Raw genomic sequence first — 16,993 nt, 5'->3', positions numbered from 1 at the left:
TTGGATGGCAATCATTAAAAAGAGGTAACACATGTCGGTGAGGATGTGGAGAAAGAAGAACTACTTGTACGCTGTTGGTGGGAATGTAAATTGGCACAATCATTATGGAAAATAATACGGAGGCCTCTAAAAAAATGAAAATTAGAACTATCATATGATCCAGCAATACCACTTCTGGGTGTTTATCCAAAGGAATTGAACCCAGTACCTTGGAAATATCTGTGCTCCCACATTCACTACAGCATTATTCACAATGGCCAAGATGTGAAAACAACCTAAGTGTCCTTTGACAGATGAATAAAGAAATTACAGTGTGTATATACAATGTGACATTACTGAGTCTTAAAAAATGGTTACCCTTCCACTTGCAACAACATGGATGAACTTAGAAGACATTACACTAGGGAAAGAATTCAGATATGGAAAGAAAAATACTGTATGATCTCAGTTATATGTGGAATCTAAAAAAGAAATCAAATACATGGAAACAGAAGAGTGGTTAACAGGTGGGAGAAATGCGGAGATGTTGATCAAGGGGTACAAAGTTGCAGTTATGTAGGATGAGTATTTAAAGATATAATGTACAGCATTATGACTCTAGTTAATAATTCTATGTTGTATACTGGAAATTTGCTAAAAGGGTAGATTTCAAATGCTCTCACCACATACCAAAAGAAAAAAATGGTGGGGTTCCCAGGTGGCTCAGTCAGTTGAGCATCCACTGCTTGATTTCAGCTCAGGTCATGATCCCAAGGTCGTGGGATCGAGCCCCACGTCAGGCTCTGTACTGAGTGTGGAGCCTGCTTAAGATTCTCTCTCTCTCTCTCTCTCTCTCTCTCTCTCCCTCTGCCCCTCTCTCTCACTCATACTTTCTCTCTAAAATTAAAAAAAAAATTTAAATAAAAATAAAAGGTAACTACATGAGCAGATGAAAGCAAGAAATTCATTTCTTTATTCTTCACTTCTATAACCCAAGCTAATAGAAGTGTTCTTAGCATATAATAACTAAGATAAGAAGGGTTCAGTCAATTTTTATTTGGTTAAATAAATATTACTTCTTATATCTCTCCTTTTAAATTTCTAAGTCCTGCCCAGTTCTAAGAGTCAAAATTATGACAATCTATTAAATGGGAGAAAATATTTGCAAATGATATATCTGATTAGGGGTCAGTATCCAAAATATATAAAGAATTTATACAACTCAACCCCCAAACAAAACAAAACAAATAATCCAATTAAAAATGGACAGAAGGCATAAACTGACTTTTCTCAAAGAAGATATCTACATAGCCAACAGACATGAAAAAATGCTCAGCATCACTCATCATCAGGGAAATGCAAATCAAAACCACAATGGGATATCACCTCACACCTGTCAAAATGGCTAAAATGAACAACACAAGAAACAAGTGTTGGTAAGGATGTGGAGAAAAGGGAACCCTCATGCACTATTGGTGGGAATGCAAACTGGTACAGCCACTCTGGAAGACAGTATGGAAGTTCCTCAAAAAATGAAAAATAGAATTACCATATGATCTAGTAATTCAACCACTGGCTATTTACCCCCCACCCCAAATCAAAAACACCAGTTCAAAAAGATATACGCACCCCTATGCTCATTGCAGCATTATTTGCAATAGTCAAATTGTAGAAGTAACTCAAGCATCCCTCAATAGATGAATGGATAAAGAAGATGTGGTATATATACACAATGGAATATTATTCAGCCATAAAAAGAACGAAATCTTGCCATTTGCAACAACATGGATGGAGCTAGAGGGTATAGCGGTAAGTGAAGTAAGTAAGAGAAGGACAAATACCAGGTGATTCCACACATACGTGGAATTTAATAAATAAAAAACAAATAAAAAAAGATACAAATAAAAAAACAGACTCTTAAGTATAGAGAACAAACTGATAGTTACCAGAGGGGAGGCGGGTGGGGGGATGGGTTAAATGGGTGATGGGGATTAAGAGTACGCTTATATTGGGCACCTGGGTGGCTCAGTGAGTTAAGCGTATGACTTAAGCTCAGGTCATGATCTCAAAGTTTGTGAGTTCGAGCACCACATTGGGCTCTGTGCTGGTGGTGCACAGCCTGCTTGGGATTCTCTCTCTCCCTCTGTCTCTGCCCCTCCCCTGACTGTGCGCTCTCTCTCTCTCTCTCTCTCTCTAAATAAACTTTAAAAAAGAAAAAAAAAAAGAGTACACTTATATTGATGAGCACTAATATAGAACTGTTGAATCACTGTATTGTACACCTGAAACTAATATAACACTGTACATTAATTGTACTAGAATTAAAATAAAACAACCAAGGTATTTCAATGGACTTCGAGATTAAAATGAGACTGAACATCGGACATAACTCTTCACTATCCCCTGAGGAAAGTGATTAAGAAATCAAACCCGGGTCCAGTCTGAGTATTTCCTTTCCTAACAGAAGGCATTCTGATGTAATTGCTGTCTTCTGATGAATGAAAATCTCATGTTTTTACAATGAGCCCACTCATAAATACATAGTGAAGAGCTTGCTTCCGCTTCCAAAGAAAGACATTAACTCAGACCAACATAGAACGTGTTCTACCTTCCTGAATCCAAAGTTATATGCAGATAACATTAGCTCACATGTTCTGGCTTTGTATTTCCAAGGAATTTCTGGAGTACTGTGGTGCGTAGAACATAAATCAATGGCACAAAAACATAAATGTACACTTTAGGGACTACACGTAAAGGAAATACCTGTGGAGACAGAACTCTGGTAGGAGACTTGAACATAACTGCCATCCATGTTCTACTTCCCAATCCCAGGCACCTCCCTTTGCAAAAGGATGACAGGCTAGGGACCCTAGGGAGCAGGCTCTGAAACAGAGCTTAACATGTAGACTATTTATAAGGGAGTGCTTTTGAGGCCAACACCTGTGGAAAGGAAGGGAAGAGAATCCAATTAGGCAGAGACAATAGTTGGGCTGTGTGGGAGTCCCAAAGAAGTTCTTAGCTGACCCCACAGACAGCTCAGAGCTGGGATGGCCCCGTAAGTGTCCCAAGTGGTGGGGTTGGACCTTTATAATTTAAATTTAATACTGACCAGTCACTGGATACATCTGCCCATGGCAGGATGCGAGTTTTTCTTCAACCGAGGAAATCTCCAGTGAAGGCTAGCCTCTGAGGGTCACCAACCAGCAGCACTCACAGCAGCTGGAGGAAAGAATTCTTCATTCCTAAAAGGCGGGTATGGGTGACACATCACAGCCTGTACCACATTGCCATCCTGACTCTAATGGTAACTGCATCTTTGCTTTTTTTCTGCCTAGTCTCACCACATAAGGTATAACAATATAATTTAATTTTGCTTGTTTTTGAAGCTCAGATGAATGGAATCCTATTCTGTGCATATTCCTTTCTCTCAAAAATATCTTCTGTAAGATTCAGCCATGTTGCCGAATCTTAATTCAGTTTCATTAACTCCTTTCCATTTCTGTATACCCTGTTTTAATGTAGCACAGCATGTTCACCCATGTCTTTATTAATGGACATATGGGTTGTTCATGACTTGGGGGTCTGAACTTGGTGCTGTGAACATTGCATATTAACGTGTATGTATCCCGGTGATCATGCACATGAGTTTCCAGGGGATACACCTAAGACTGAAGTTGCTGATCCAGGGTATTTGTATTTTTAATTTTAATAGAAAATGCCAGAATTCTTTCTAATTTTCACTCCCTAGAACCATGTTTGTGAGTCCCCATTGCTCTCTATCCATATCCCTGGGAATAGGCTCGGTAATGCTGCAGTAACATCCCCTAAATCTCAGTGGTTTACAGCAAAAAAGGTTCCTTCTCAGCTGTATTTTGTGTCCTTCATGGTAAGTTGTTCCTGATCACTGCAAGATCCAGGCTGATAGAGCAGTCTCTATCTGTAACACTGCTGTCCTCCTAGATCTTTTTATTTTTCCAGAAACATATTCATATCATCTACAAACAGAGATTATATTACTTCTTCCTCTCCCATTCTTCTGCTTCTAAAGCTTCCTTTAACTTAACTGCATTGGTGTTTTATATATTTTAAGGCTTTATTACTAGATGCATACAAATATATAATTGTTTTCTCATTAGGAAGATACCCTAAGCCAGCTAACTGATCAACAGACTGGTGGCTGGCTGCAGATACATGAGCCAGCTCAGCCCAACTTTCTTCAAATTATATCACCCCAAAACTTAGTGTTCTAAAACAACAATCATTTATTCAGCTCATTATACTGTGGGGTGACAATCTGTGTTGGACTCAACTGGGTGGTTCTTTTGTCCTCAGCTGGGCTTGCTTCTTTTAGGTGCCTAAGGTAAGAGAAGAGCCAAAGAAGGAATGGATTAGTTTGTGTGCAAAATTTAGACAGACTACAGGAGGCAAGAGATGTTCTTCTCATCCCCTGTCTCCTTAGCCAGAAAAGACCAAGGTCCAGAAAAAAATGGAGTCAGTTGTGTACGTCACCAGGGAAATCACAGAGGGAATCAGATGTTGAATTCTGGTGCCCAGTCTTGGTATTTCCCATAACACCATAGTCCCAACTATGAATCCCCAGCTACATTGAAAACATACCTCTGGGACTATTCAAAAACCAAAGGAATAATCCAACACAAGATCTCAAGATGGCAAAAATTTAACAAAGTTTAATAAAATTTAATAACAAAAATTATTCTAACTTTAGGCTACCAAATGATTCATTACGTGAGATTTGATTTCACTTGGCCTTTCTAATCTTAATTCCTTCATCAGAAAAACCAATATCCCCAAAACAGTTCATAGTGATGATATGATAACTGATCCAAAGAGGAAATTAAAAACACATAAAACTTTTTCCACTTGGCTGATGGGGCACTGATGTCCTGACATCTGGAACAAGTGCAGAACATCTACAAAGCAGAGAAATTTTCTACAGTGAGAGGTATGGCATGAGTCAAGCATTATTGGGGGTGGGGGGGGTCCTTTCCAACAGTCTCTGAAAACAGATAGAGAGTTACAAAATCAGGACTGAAAGAAAATCAGTTGGGCCCTGTGCAGGGCAGGCGGTTCTAAGGTGAAAAAACTCACAGTCTAAGGAGACTAATAGGTAAATGACATAAACATAGTAGAAAAAAGGCAAAAAGAGAAGTGTGCCCAAGTCAGCCTATGGCAGGTAATGACTAATTCTTTCTTTAAAAGGGATAATCAGAGGAGTTTTCAGAGAGGCAATGAGACCTGAGCTGGATTTTGATACAGGTAATGGATCTGGTAGATGCCTATGAAATACTTTACAAACAAAAGAATTAAAAGGGCACTCCCCACAGAAGTATCACCAAAGGCAGCAGCATGGATAAATAGGATGTCGAATTTCCAGAAAACTATACATGTTCTATTTAGTATTGTTCAAGTGAAAACTTGAAGGGACAGAACAACTGTCACCGTCGGTGAGGCCAGAGACTGGATGCAAAGACCCAATCTCTGAGGCCTCGGATGCTACACTAATGCTTCTGAGTGTGTCCTATCGGATTCAGGAAGCTTTGGAAATTTGGAAACAATGCAGAAGGACATTCCCTGTAACAGCACTGTGATGCAGATGCATCCCCGAGAGGTCCCCTCAACAGAAGGATGTTGCCCCAGCTGCTAGGAGCACGGTTGGCAGACAGCTCTCAGGTGGGCCCCTTCAGAGCTGCCTCACCCATGAGTGTGCCCTTCCTGGGGCATCCCACTTCCAACGGCTAGTGGAGGCAGCCATTGGTCCCAACTAATTCCACACACCTGAGGCAACTTTGGCCAGACTTTTAGCTCCAAAGCTCCCTGTGAGGTTGGCCAGGGCTGTCCTTAAGATTCCTTGCCTCACAGTTCAGCTTTTCTTTCAGTCCATCCCTGCTGTTTCCTCTTCCAGAACTTGGGCCAGACCAGAACCCCCAGGGCTGGGAGGGGAGCATCTGAGGTAGACAGCAAAGTCCAGCTCCTTTATGTCAAGCAGGAAATTTCTCTCTTCTGTCTCAGTCTATCCTCCTACCCGACCCACTTTGGGCTCTGACCTTCAGAATTCTCTGACCTTCGGTGGCAGCCAATGTTTTGGAACAACGGAGTAGAGCTGAAGGAGCACTGTTCTGGGGATCAAAAAGAATTCCAAGCCAGTTTCTGTTAGGTGCCTGGGTCAAGAAGCTTCACCTTTCTGAGAATGGGAAGAACAAGGGGAAAAATTGGAAAGAACAATGCCAACATCCAAGATTTAGTGGTAGGAGTAGGTAAGTACATGAAATAATGTTGGAAAGTGTCTTATAAATTGAATAGTATCTAGAACAATAGATATTGTTTCCAATCCTTGGTCAGATTGTCTAACTCATGGCTTTTCTTTTTTCTTTTCTTTTTTTTTTAACATTTTTTAAATTTACATTTTAGTTAACATATAGTGCAATATTGGTTTCAGAAGAATTCAGTGATTCATCACTTACATACAATATCCAGTGTTCATCACAACAGTTGCCCTCCTTAATACCCATTAGCCATCCAGCCCATCTTCCACCCACATCCCTCCATCAACCCTCAGTTTGCTCTCTATCATTAAGAGTCTCTTGGGGCGCCTGGGTGGCGCAGTCGGTTAAACGTCCGACTTCAGCCAGGTCACGATCTCGCGGTCTGCGAGTTCGAGCCCCGCGTCAGGCTCTGGGCTGATGGCTCAGAGCCTGGAGCCTGTTTCTGATTCTGTGTCTCCCTCTCTCTCTGCCCCTCCCCCGTTCATGCTCTGTCTCTCTCTGTCCCAAAAATAAATAAACGTTGAAAAAAAAAAAAAAAAGAGTCTCTTGTGGTTTATTGCCCTCTCTTCCCTGAAAGCTTTCCAAGTACACTTTCTGCTTGGGTCAGAGGAGCTCTGAGGAAGAGTTGTATCACCATCTATTAAATTCAAGGAGAACTACAGGCGGACCTTATAAGTGTTCCAAGGATGGCAACAGCCAACACCTGAACAACTCCTCCCAACATTCCTCTTATATTGAATCTTTGCCTTTGGGTTCTCAATTTCTAGACACTGGAAGGGCAGGGTGGGGATAAGAAGTGGAAAATAGATCACAGCTCAAATCACATACCATCCTCAGGATAGATATGCTCAACCCCTTTATGCCCAGGCAGCTGAGGTTACGCCTAAAAGAGAGAAACGCATACACACACCTGCACAACGAGCAGCTCTTTCAAACAAGATGGAACATTTCCATTTCATTCTAATCATGAAAATGCGTTAGCAAAATCAGGTACAAGGTAGTGTGTTAAGGAAGAGGAAAAAGATAGTATTCTAGGCATTTCTGGATTATACCAAATGATTACCTTTTGGAGAAAAGATTATAAGTGATATTTCTTTCTTTCATGTGCTTTTCTGTGTTTTACAAACTTGCTGCCATGAACACATAGTTATCATTTTGTGATCAGATAAAAATAATTGCCATAGAAATGGAATCAAAACGTTAATGTTTCTGTGATTATTTTATATAAAACTGGTTCCTATCCCATCTCCTTTGTCACTGGGCTGAGAGGAGGAACAAATAGGATTCTGTTGAACCAGAAACTTGCCAGAGACCAAACTCCCCTCTGGGTCCGTGGGGGCACCCACCAGCTGCTTGTGATCCTTTATAGACTGAATGTTTATGTCACCTCAAAATTCATACACTGAAGCCCCAATGTGACTGCATTTGGAGATACAGCCTTTAGGAGGTAATTAAGGTTAAATGAGGTCATAAGGGTAGAGTTCTGATTCTATGGAATTAGTCCTTGCCAGAAGAGACACGAGAGAACTCTCCCTCCCTTTCTCTCCTTCTCCCTCTCTCCCCGCCCCCATCCTCATTCCCTCACTCCCTCCCTTCCTCCCTCCTTCACTCTCTCCCCACAGAGGAAAGGCCATTTGAGGGTGGAGTGAGAGGGCAGCTTTCTCAAACCCAGGAGCCCTCTTCTTTTTTCAAATCGTCCACACTTTGGTCTTAGACTTCCAGTCTAGTTTGGACTTCCAGAACTATGAGAAGGAAGCTTCTGATGTTTAAGCCACCCAGTCTGTGGTATTCTGCTATGGCAGCCCAAACTGATTCGTACACAACCCTCCCAAGGCCCCACATCAGGCACCCTCAATATCTAGCAACTCTAGAATTCCATGTAGTGCCCATTTCTGCCCTGAAGCTGGGCCCAAGTTAGAGGCCTGGGGGATAGAGCCATGAAGCCAGAGGAAGAGCTCCCAAAATCATAATTTCTTCACTATCTATATGGAAAAACTTCTCATCCAGGGTGAACCTAGACCCTTCATTTCATATTTGCATTGAAAACATCAGCTCTAATTGTTGAGTCACCAAGTTTCAAAGCACAAGAGTCGTAACAGATGACAAAGACTCAGTCCCACGGCAAACTCACTGCTTTCTCACCATCATCTGCTATGTCACAAAATATAACACAGGTTGCAGTGAGCAGGTATCACACACAGTTTCACACCAAGTGACTTAGTCAAAATACCTTTATTTTTACACTGAGTAGCATGGATTAAATATCACATTAAAAATTTCCAGACCCCCACTTTGACTAACACTTTCATGTTCTCTTAGTGACAAACGAGAATTCAAGTTGCAACTCACTTCCAAATTAGGTTTTATTCACTGCTTCCATTGAGTTTTCTTTTGCCACAGAGCCAAAAAAAAATTTTTTTTTTAAGTAATGTTGTAGGTAAAATTCAGGTTTCTTTTTCATTCAGTTCTAAGTCCTTGACATACTTGCAGGAACCTTTCAGTTAGTCTTTTAACCACTAGAATGCAGTCCTTCTCAAGTGACAAATCATCTGGCCCACGTCCTCGCTCATAGGAAAAAATTCAGGGGTTAGGAATCCGACCAATGAGATTGTAGAGTGAGCTACATAATTTATGAGCCGTGTGGTACTGTCTCGGGAAAGGTAACCTCATTTTCGTCAGCTCTGCAAACAGAAGCAGTTGCAAGGCCCTACAGGGGTGTTGGGACACACCGGGCCTCGCACTCTTCCTTGGTTTGGAACTGGTTCGCATTGCCCCCGCAGCTGCCATACCAGAACTGTTGGCAGGCCTGCTTCTCCTTGTCATAGTACCATCTCAGGGTGTAATTCTGGCACTCGCCTTCCATTGGATCGAGGGAACAAGGGCCTGCAGCAAAACGAATGCAGAGAGAGCTGAACTTCCTGCGTGAGCCTGACAGCAAAGGAACGATGGTTTGGAGACACAGACTGGGAATGAATCCTAATCTCACCCCCAGCTGGCTGTGTGAGCCTGAGCTTATCCTCTCTGAGCCTCAATTTCTTCAACTGTAAAAGCAATTAAAAAAAACCCACATCCCAATGTTTTTATAAGGTGGCACAGAACATACATGAAAAGTGCAATACAGTTGTAACTATCATTTTGCACAGTACCTGGCATATGGAATGCACGCCAGATAATGTAGAAATGAGTGAACGAATGAATAAAGCTTTCTGATACCAAGAAACTCCTCAGTTGCTTATAATACTCATCTCCCTCTTTTTCTTTTTTTTTTAACGTTTATTTATTTTTGAGACAGAGAGAGACAGAGCATGAACAGGGGAGGGTCAGAGAGAGAGGGAGACACAGAATCCGAAACAGGCTCCAGGCTCTGAGCAGTCAGCACAGAGCCCGACGTGGGGCTCGAATTCACGGACCGCGAGATCATGACCCGAGCCGAAGTCGGCCGCTTAACCGACTGAGCCACCCAGGTGCCCCTCTCCCTCTTTTTCAAACCGTATCAATCCCTTGCCTAATCCCAAACCTCCAGCCATCTAATGGCCTAGCAAAAAGGCAGCTTATTTATTATATAGTATACCCTGACACTTGCCCAAGAAGTTAAAATATCTCTTCTAAGAAAAACATGATGTTTCTGGAGAATAAAATAGTATTGAGATCAACAAGTTACAACAGAGCAAGATTTGAGATGCCCTGAATTTTAAATCAGATGCTAATTTCCCCACGTATGTAACTTGTGCCTTCCAGAGAGAACCAATTTCCTTGGGTACACTTGAAGTCACAGAAAAATATTCCTGTCTGAGTTCGACCATACAGTATAGAATAAACCATGCTCCAGATGGTTTCCCCTGGGTCTTCCAAGCACCACCAAATAAAGAAGATAATGTCTTCAGAAAGCAAGGGGCTAAAATTCATTGTCTGTTCCTTGGAAGACACCTCCCATTGGCATAATCAGCACAGACTAGTTTTCTTGAAGGAGTGATCAGATGTGCTGGACCCAAGGGAAAGAAATATACTCTTAGTAGGGTCATGGAAATTGTCCACGAGAAGCAAATGCTTCTCCAAAACTTGTTGGAGTCAACAGGAAAACACTCCAGGGGCGAACTTTTGGCTGTACTCTGTAGAGTCAATAAACAGACTTGCGGCTCAGCAATCAGCTGGTGCCCTCTAATTTAACAAGCCAAGGACTTGTTTAAACCAATCATTCATAAAGCAAAAATAAACTACTGGGACTTCATCAAAATAAAAAACTTCTTCACAGTGAAAGAAACAATCAACAAAATAAAAGGCAACCTATGGAATGGGAGAAGATACTTGCAAATGACATATCTGACAAAGCGTTAATATCCAAACTATGCAAAGAACTTTTAAACTCAATACCCAAAAGACAATCCAAGTTAAAAACTGGGCAAAAGACATGAACAGACATTTTTCTAAAGAAGACATACAGATGAAAAACACATGAAAAGATGCTCAACACCACTCATCATCAGGGAAATGCAAATCAAAACTACAATGAGAGGGAAGCCTGGGTGGCTTACTCAGTTAAGCATCTGGCTCTTAATTTCAGCTCAAGTCATGATCGCACAGTTCATGAGATCAAACCCCACGTTGGGCTCCATGTTGACAGCACAGAGCCTGCCTGTGACTCTCTCTCTCCCTCTCTCTCTGGCCCTCCCCCATTCAGCATACAGGTGTGCTCTCTCAAAATAAATAAAATAAACTTTAAAAAAACTACAACGAGGGACAACTGGGTGGCTCATTCAGTTAAGTATCCGACTCTTGATTTCAGCTCAGGTCGTGATCTCACAGCTGGCCAAGTTCAAACCCCACAGTGCAGAGCCTGCTTGGGATTCTCTCTCTTTCCTCTCTCTCTGCCCCTCCCCCCCTCAAAATAAATAAACAAACAAACAAGCAAACAAACTTTAAAAAACTACAATGTGATATCACCTCACACCTGTCAGAATGGCTAAAATCAACAACACAGGAAGCAACAGATATTGGCTTTTCTGCCAATATCTGCCAATTTCTACTGAGAAACGGGAACCCTGTTATACTGTTGGTGGGCTTGCAAACTGGTGCAGCCACTCTGAAAAACAGTACAGAGGTTCCTCAAAAGTTAAAAATAGAACTACCCTACGATCCAGTAACTGAACTACTATTTACCCAAAGGCTACAAAATACAGATTTGAAGGGGTACATGTATCCTAATGTTTACAGCAGCATTATCAACAGTAGCCCAATTATGGAAAACCCAAATGTTCATTGACTGATGAATGGATAAAGATGTGGGGTGTGTGTGTGTGTGTGTATGTGTGTGTGTGTGTGTGTATACACACACACATATATATACACATATATATATACACATATATATATATACACACATATATACACACACATATATACACACACATATATACACACACATATATCACAAAATATATGTGTATATATGTATAGTGTGTATATATAGAGAGAGAGTGTATATACACAATATACATATATATAATGGAATATAATTCATATATATATAATGGAATATAATTCAGCTATCAAAAAGAATGAAATCTTGCCATTTGCAATGACATGGATGGAGTTAGAGAGTATGATGCCAAGTGAAATAAGTCAGAGAAAGACATACCATATGATTTCACTCCTATGGAATTTAACAAACAAACATAAAAAGGAAGAAAAAGAGAGGAAAACCAAGAAACAGATTTTTAACTACAGAGAACACACTGAGGGTTGCTGGAGGGGAGGTGGGTGAGGGGATGGGTTAAATGGGTGATGGGTATTAAGGACACTTGTGATGAATACCGGGTATTCTACTTTAGTGTTGAATCACTAAATTCTACACCTGAAACTAATATTACACTGTATGTTAATTGGAATTTAAATAAAAACTTGGAAGAAAAAAAATAAACAGATAATTCACTTCTCTTAGTGACACTGTGGCTTTTGCCTTTAAAACCCTACCCTTGCCTTTAGTCTGGGAGACAAACAGATGCTGCTTCTTCTAGATTATACTTCTAGAGCAGTACCATCCAGAACTTCCTGCAATGAGGGAAACGTTCTATCTTTGCACATAAATACCCAGTGTCTACTGAGTATTTGAAGTATAGCTATTGCAAGTAAGAAAGTGATTTTTTGGTTTTATTTAATTTCAAATTATTTAAATTTTTTTTTAATATTAATTTATTTTTGAGACAGAGGCAGAGCGCTAGCAGGGGAGGGGCAGAGAAAGAGAGAGACACAGAATCTGAAGCAGGTTCCAGGCTCTGAGCTGTCAGCACAGAGCCCAACATGGGGCTCGAACTCACGAGCCTTTGAGCTGTGAGATCATGACCTGAGCTGAAGTTGGCTGCTTAACCAACTGAGCCACCCAGGCGCCCCCAAATTATTTAAATTTAAATAGCCAATTTGGCTAGTGGTTGTTCGGTGCACCTAGAAGTGAGTAAATCTTTGATGCTTTATCTCTGAGGTATTCTTTGTAACCTAACACTCAGAGTCTTCAGTTTTATTCTATCAGTAGGATATGGCATGGGGGGCAATGAGTGTTACCCAAGCAATTAGTGCTAGCCCCCCAATTTTACATTTACATTATTTTCACCATGAGTATTAACTTTTGTCTTATTAGAAAGATCCAACAACAGCATTACTCAAACAGGTCCATAAAATCCAAGAATGAAGGGGAAAAAAGGGGGAGAGAAAGAAGTTTGTTGGACAGGTATGGGTCTGTCTCCTAGTATATATGTCTTATCATGCAGTCCTATCTGCAGGGGAAAAAAAAACACACAAAAAAATAGACCTGTGTGCTTTGGAGAATACACTGAAATTGAAAATATACCAAGAGCAGCCTTGTTCTGTGAAAAGAGAGGATACTCATTTACAAGTAGGTGCAATAAATGGTTGCCGGTGTTGTGGCAGAATTTAACTGAAGATGCAGGGACACAAAGGAGGCTATGAAAATTTAATATCTCCCTGGGCCAGAATAGACTCTAAGTAGAGGTGAAACTTGAACTGCGTAGTCAAAGGTGAGTAGAGTATAGGTGGACACTGTAGAGTAGAGTATAGGTGGACACTGTAGAGAAGGGCAGGTGAGAGTGAGCACCTCCATGGTGGCTTGGGATAAATAACAGGGCATCAGGGGCAAATAGTGCAAAAGGCATCTGCAGGGGAGTGGCAGCCAATGAGGCCCCGGACGACCACAGCAGGGGTGTGATCACAGAGGCATGTGTCCCTTACCCCGGCATGGAAACATTGTTTACTAAACGATGGGGAAATACAGAAGAAGAGAAACGGCATGGCCACATGTGCAGGAACATCAGAAAATGAACTTGGTGCTCAAACTGCAAGTGGAAGCAAGCCAAATTGGAAGAAATGAGACCAGATGGAGAACTCCACAGTTACACTTGAAGTGAAAGCCAAGCTGTGGGGAGGAAGATGCAGGAAAGAGAGATGGACCTCGGAGATGCCAAGGAGGAAGTCACACCAAGATCTGGTCACCAGCTGGAGGTGGGAGGCGAGGAGAGAATGAGAAGTGTGATGTTTGGGTTTTGACTTTCCATTCCTGGGCTGATGGTGGTGCATTCCAGTAAAGGAACAGAGGAGGAGAAGGTATGAATGGGAAAGACAAATCCAGCTCATTTAACTGAATTTGTTTGAGATGACTGAGGGCATGTGCCGTGGTGCAATGTGGAGGGTAGGTGAATACACTGGTCTGCAGCTCAAGAGAGTGAAGGTAGAAGATACGGATTTGGAGCACACAGGGGAGAGCCGAAGTCATGGCAGGAAAGCTCGCCCCAGGGCATGTGCCCAGAGTGCTCAGGGGGCTGACCGCAGCCTCTGGGGGAGAGTATTGCGGGTTCACCATGAAATTAACTAAGCCTAAGCTTCTGGGCCCTTCACCTGCATAATCCTCTTCTAAAGAAATACTCTTTGTACTGAATTGTTATAATTTTGTCTTCTTAAAGAGAGGCTTAAATGTAGGTGTTGTGTAAACATCAGGTTCCATAAAACCTAGACCCCCGCTGTGAGGATGGACCCGGGGGGAGGAGCCCACAGGATAGACCAGTCAGGAGTGGAAGACCAAGATAAGAATGCTATATCTGAAGCTAAGAGAGGATGAGGTTTGAAGAGGAGGCTAGTGGTTAACAGTCCCCAAGGAACCCAAGTCAGTGGGGCTTGAAAGAGCCCTTTGGTCTTTCTCGACTGTTTGGAACATGCTTGAAGACAAGGGCTTGCTCTCTTCTCTGAGTGGACGGCTGGAGGAGAAGGTGTGCGGCCAGGCATATGGGATGTCACAGGAAGTTGTACCTGGCCACCTTTATTTCTTTTCAAAGCAAAAAAAAAGAAATCATAAAAATAAAATAAGGGCATCTGCTAGAGGAAGGGACGTGGCGGAAGGAGCTTGGGGAGGTGGTGAAGGTTTAGGGTGCCCTTGGAATGCATCAGGAGAGGAACTGACCAGAGCCACGTTACAGAGGGGTGGGAAATTTGGGGGGACTTCCGGCCTCAGTGTTTGGCTGCGAACGGGATCGGATTCGATAACCAGTAAGCTCTCCTCCATCTCTTTCACTTTGAACGTGAGGGATACAGAGCCTTAGAGCAGTTGTCACACTTGTTTGCTCAGTGGACTCGCTGGGTAAGTTCCACACCCAGAGCCCGTGACTGCATTTGTCTGGGCTGAGGTCTAGGCATTGACAGTGTTTGGATTCCAAAGTGGTTCTGGTGTACAGCCAAGACTTAAAATCATTGCTTTAGTAAGATTACCTGAGGATATTATATACTGAAAATATAATAACTGACAAGGTAAGTTCTTCTATGCTTAATGTTCAGCCTAAGGAGGTGAAACGTTGCTGTCTATGCCAGGAGTCCCAATTCCTAGATCTGTCTGGTTTTGTTATTTCCCTTTGGACATGTGTTTGCGTTAGAATCCAAGAGGTAGGACATACCATTGATATCTTAATAGCTAACTTGTATCCCTCTCTGTGGCAAACACATGCATTATCAAGTTTCACTCTTCAAATAATCCTATGAAGTAAAGATTCACATAATCCCCATTTTACAGGTCAGAAAACTGAGCCACAGAAGGATGAAATAATTTTCCCATGGCCACCTAGCTAGTAGCCCCAGATGGTAAGCCATCTGGGCACATTCAAAACTTCTAGACCATTATCTTTCATTTAACCTAAGTAGGGCTGACCCCACCACTCACTAGAAACCTCTTTCAGCTATCTTGTCCCTGCCTTTTCAAAACTTCAGAGTCCCACCCCACCCCATATCTCTTTCCAATGTGTTCACTGTTTTGCTTACCTTGCTGATTCTGTGGAATCATGGCATTTGCATTACTATCTGCTGTACTCAAAACTGATGCTATTTTTCTATTGTTTTAGATGGATCCAAAATGTTCCTTAAACTTGGTCAGTTTATATGTAGCCACTCATAGAGGAAGGAACCTTCTACTTTCCTTCAAGGTCAGGAGGATGTTCACCACTTCTGCAATAGATCATTGCTTCTGGCAATGAAGTCAACACTTCATAGGGTCTGTCTCATAATACTCCCTGAAAAAACTGCTGTTCAGCTCCACCTTTACAGTCAGAGGAAAGTTAGCCTTCATATGTTTTCTTCAATTAATTTCTTTGGTTGCGTACATGAATTTGCACATTTGAAAGGAAAAAGTGTATTAAAAGCCAAAATTTGCATGTGAACACAGTGCACAGGAATTAAAAATAAAAACAACCGAAGGAACAAGGAGTAGTTTGGTTGTTACCATAGGCAGTACCTGAATTTCTTTTTATCCCGGTTCGTTTCTGTTTTGCAGGCATTTCTTGTTCATTTCCTTCAGCATCATATACATTCTTATAATTTTCTAGTGCTTCTTGCTGAGTTATAGATTTCACTGTGGCTTTTCTATTCTCTCGGAAAAAGTCTGTCATTTCAAGTGCTTCCAAATCGTCAGCAAAGCCAGATATGCCAACCTGGCCCTTGGGCAACCTGCACAGAGACAATCCATCTCAAACTGCAAAACTGAACCTCAGGAACTGGAAGGTTCAGTTCCCAGTTGACACTGGCAGGCTCAATAAACTGTAGGTTTTGAGCATTTCCTGATGACTTAGGTATCCAATTAGCTATGTTCTCAGGTTTGGACAAATATCAAAATAATATGTTTAGCATTATTAATTTTGCCTCTGAGACATGGTATGAGGGGCTGGCAGGGTGTAGTAGAATGAGACTGTGTTATTTTTTGCTTTTATATACTGATGGGCCCTTTAAATTTTTTATATTGTCCCTATATTACTCTTAACATTAAAAAATAAGAAAACCCAAACCATTTCGGAGTTGTCAAACACAGGAGCATCCTTGCCCCTGTGGTTTGGGTCAGGTCAAGGACTGGCATTGCCTGTGACCTTTCTTTAGGGACAGAGTCTCCTGCAAGGGACAGAGATGTGACACAACCTCAGCTCTGCCTTCAGCCTACCTCCTGGGAGACCTAAATGACTGCAGCAGAGTGTCCCCTCGGTTCAGGCCCCTGCATTTTCTAATGAGCTCTGGAGATGGGTACTGGTTTGCTCCACCTACAAAGAAAATAAAAAATTAAGTCAAGTCAAATCAAGCATAAAATAACATAAAACTTAAAAATAACATAAGCATTGGGGCGCCTGGGTGGCTTGTTCGACTTCAGCTCAGGTCATGATCTCACAGCTCGTGAGTTCAAGCCCCGCATCTGGCTCTGT

At 41.8% G+C, this 16,993-nt stretch overlaps 1 protein-coding gene across 1 annotated transcript in view; it reads right to left on the bottom strand.

Annotated features, from left to right (window-relative positions):
* Window positions 1–8,970: 8,970 nt before the first annotated feature.
* Window positions 8,971–16,993, bottom strand: part of LOC124526037 (collagen alpha-4(VI) chain-like) — a 102,492-nt gene continuing 94,469 nt past the window's right edge. The window contains exons 34-36 of the mRNA XM_047098733.1: window positions 16,738–16,834; window positions 16,042–16,253; window positions 8,971–9,146 (exon numbers count right to left, since the gene is read on the bottom strand). Coding sequence (XP_046954689.1) covers window positions 8,971–9,146; window positions 16,042–16,253; window positions 16,738–16,834 — 485 coding nt within the window. The remainder of the gene's footprint in view (window positions 9,147–16,041; window positions 16,254–16,737; window positions 16,835–16,993) is intronic.

Source organism: Lynx rufus, unplaced genomic scaffold (genome assembly GCF_022079265.1).
Source record: "Lynx rufus isolate CCGP_SWC_20201006 ecotype Redwood Valley unplaced genomic scaffold, mLynRuf1.p SCAF_5, whole genome shotgun sequence".
In the NCBI taxonomy this organism is placed as follows: domain Eukaryota; kingdom Metazoa; phylum Chordata; class Mammalia; order Carnivora; family Felidae; genus Lynx; species Lynx rufus.
This window is presented reverse-complemented; position numbering and strand designations above follow the sequence as displayed.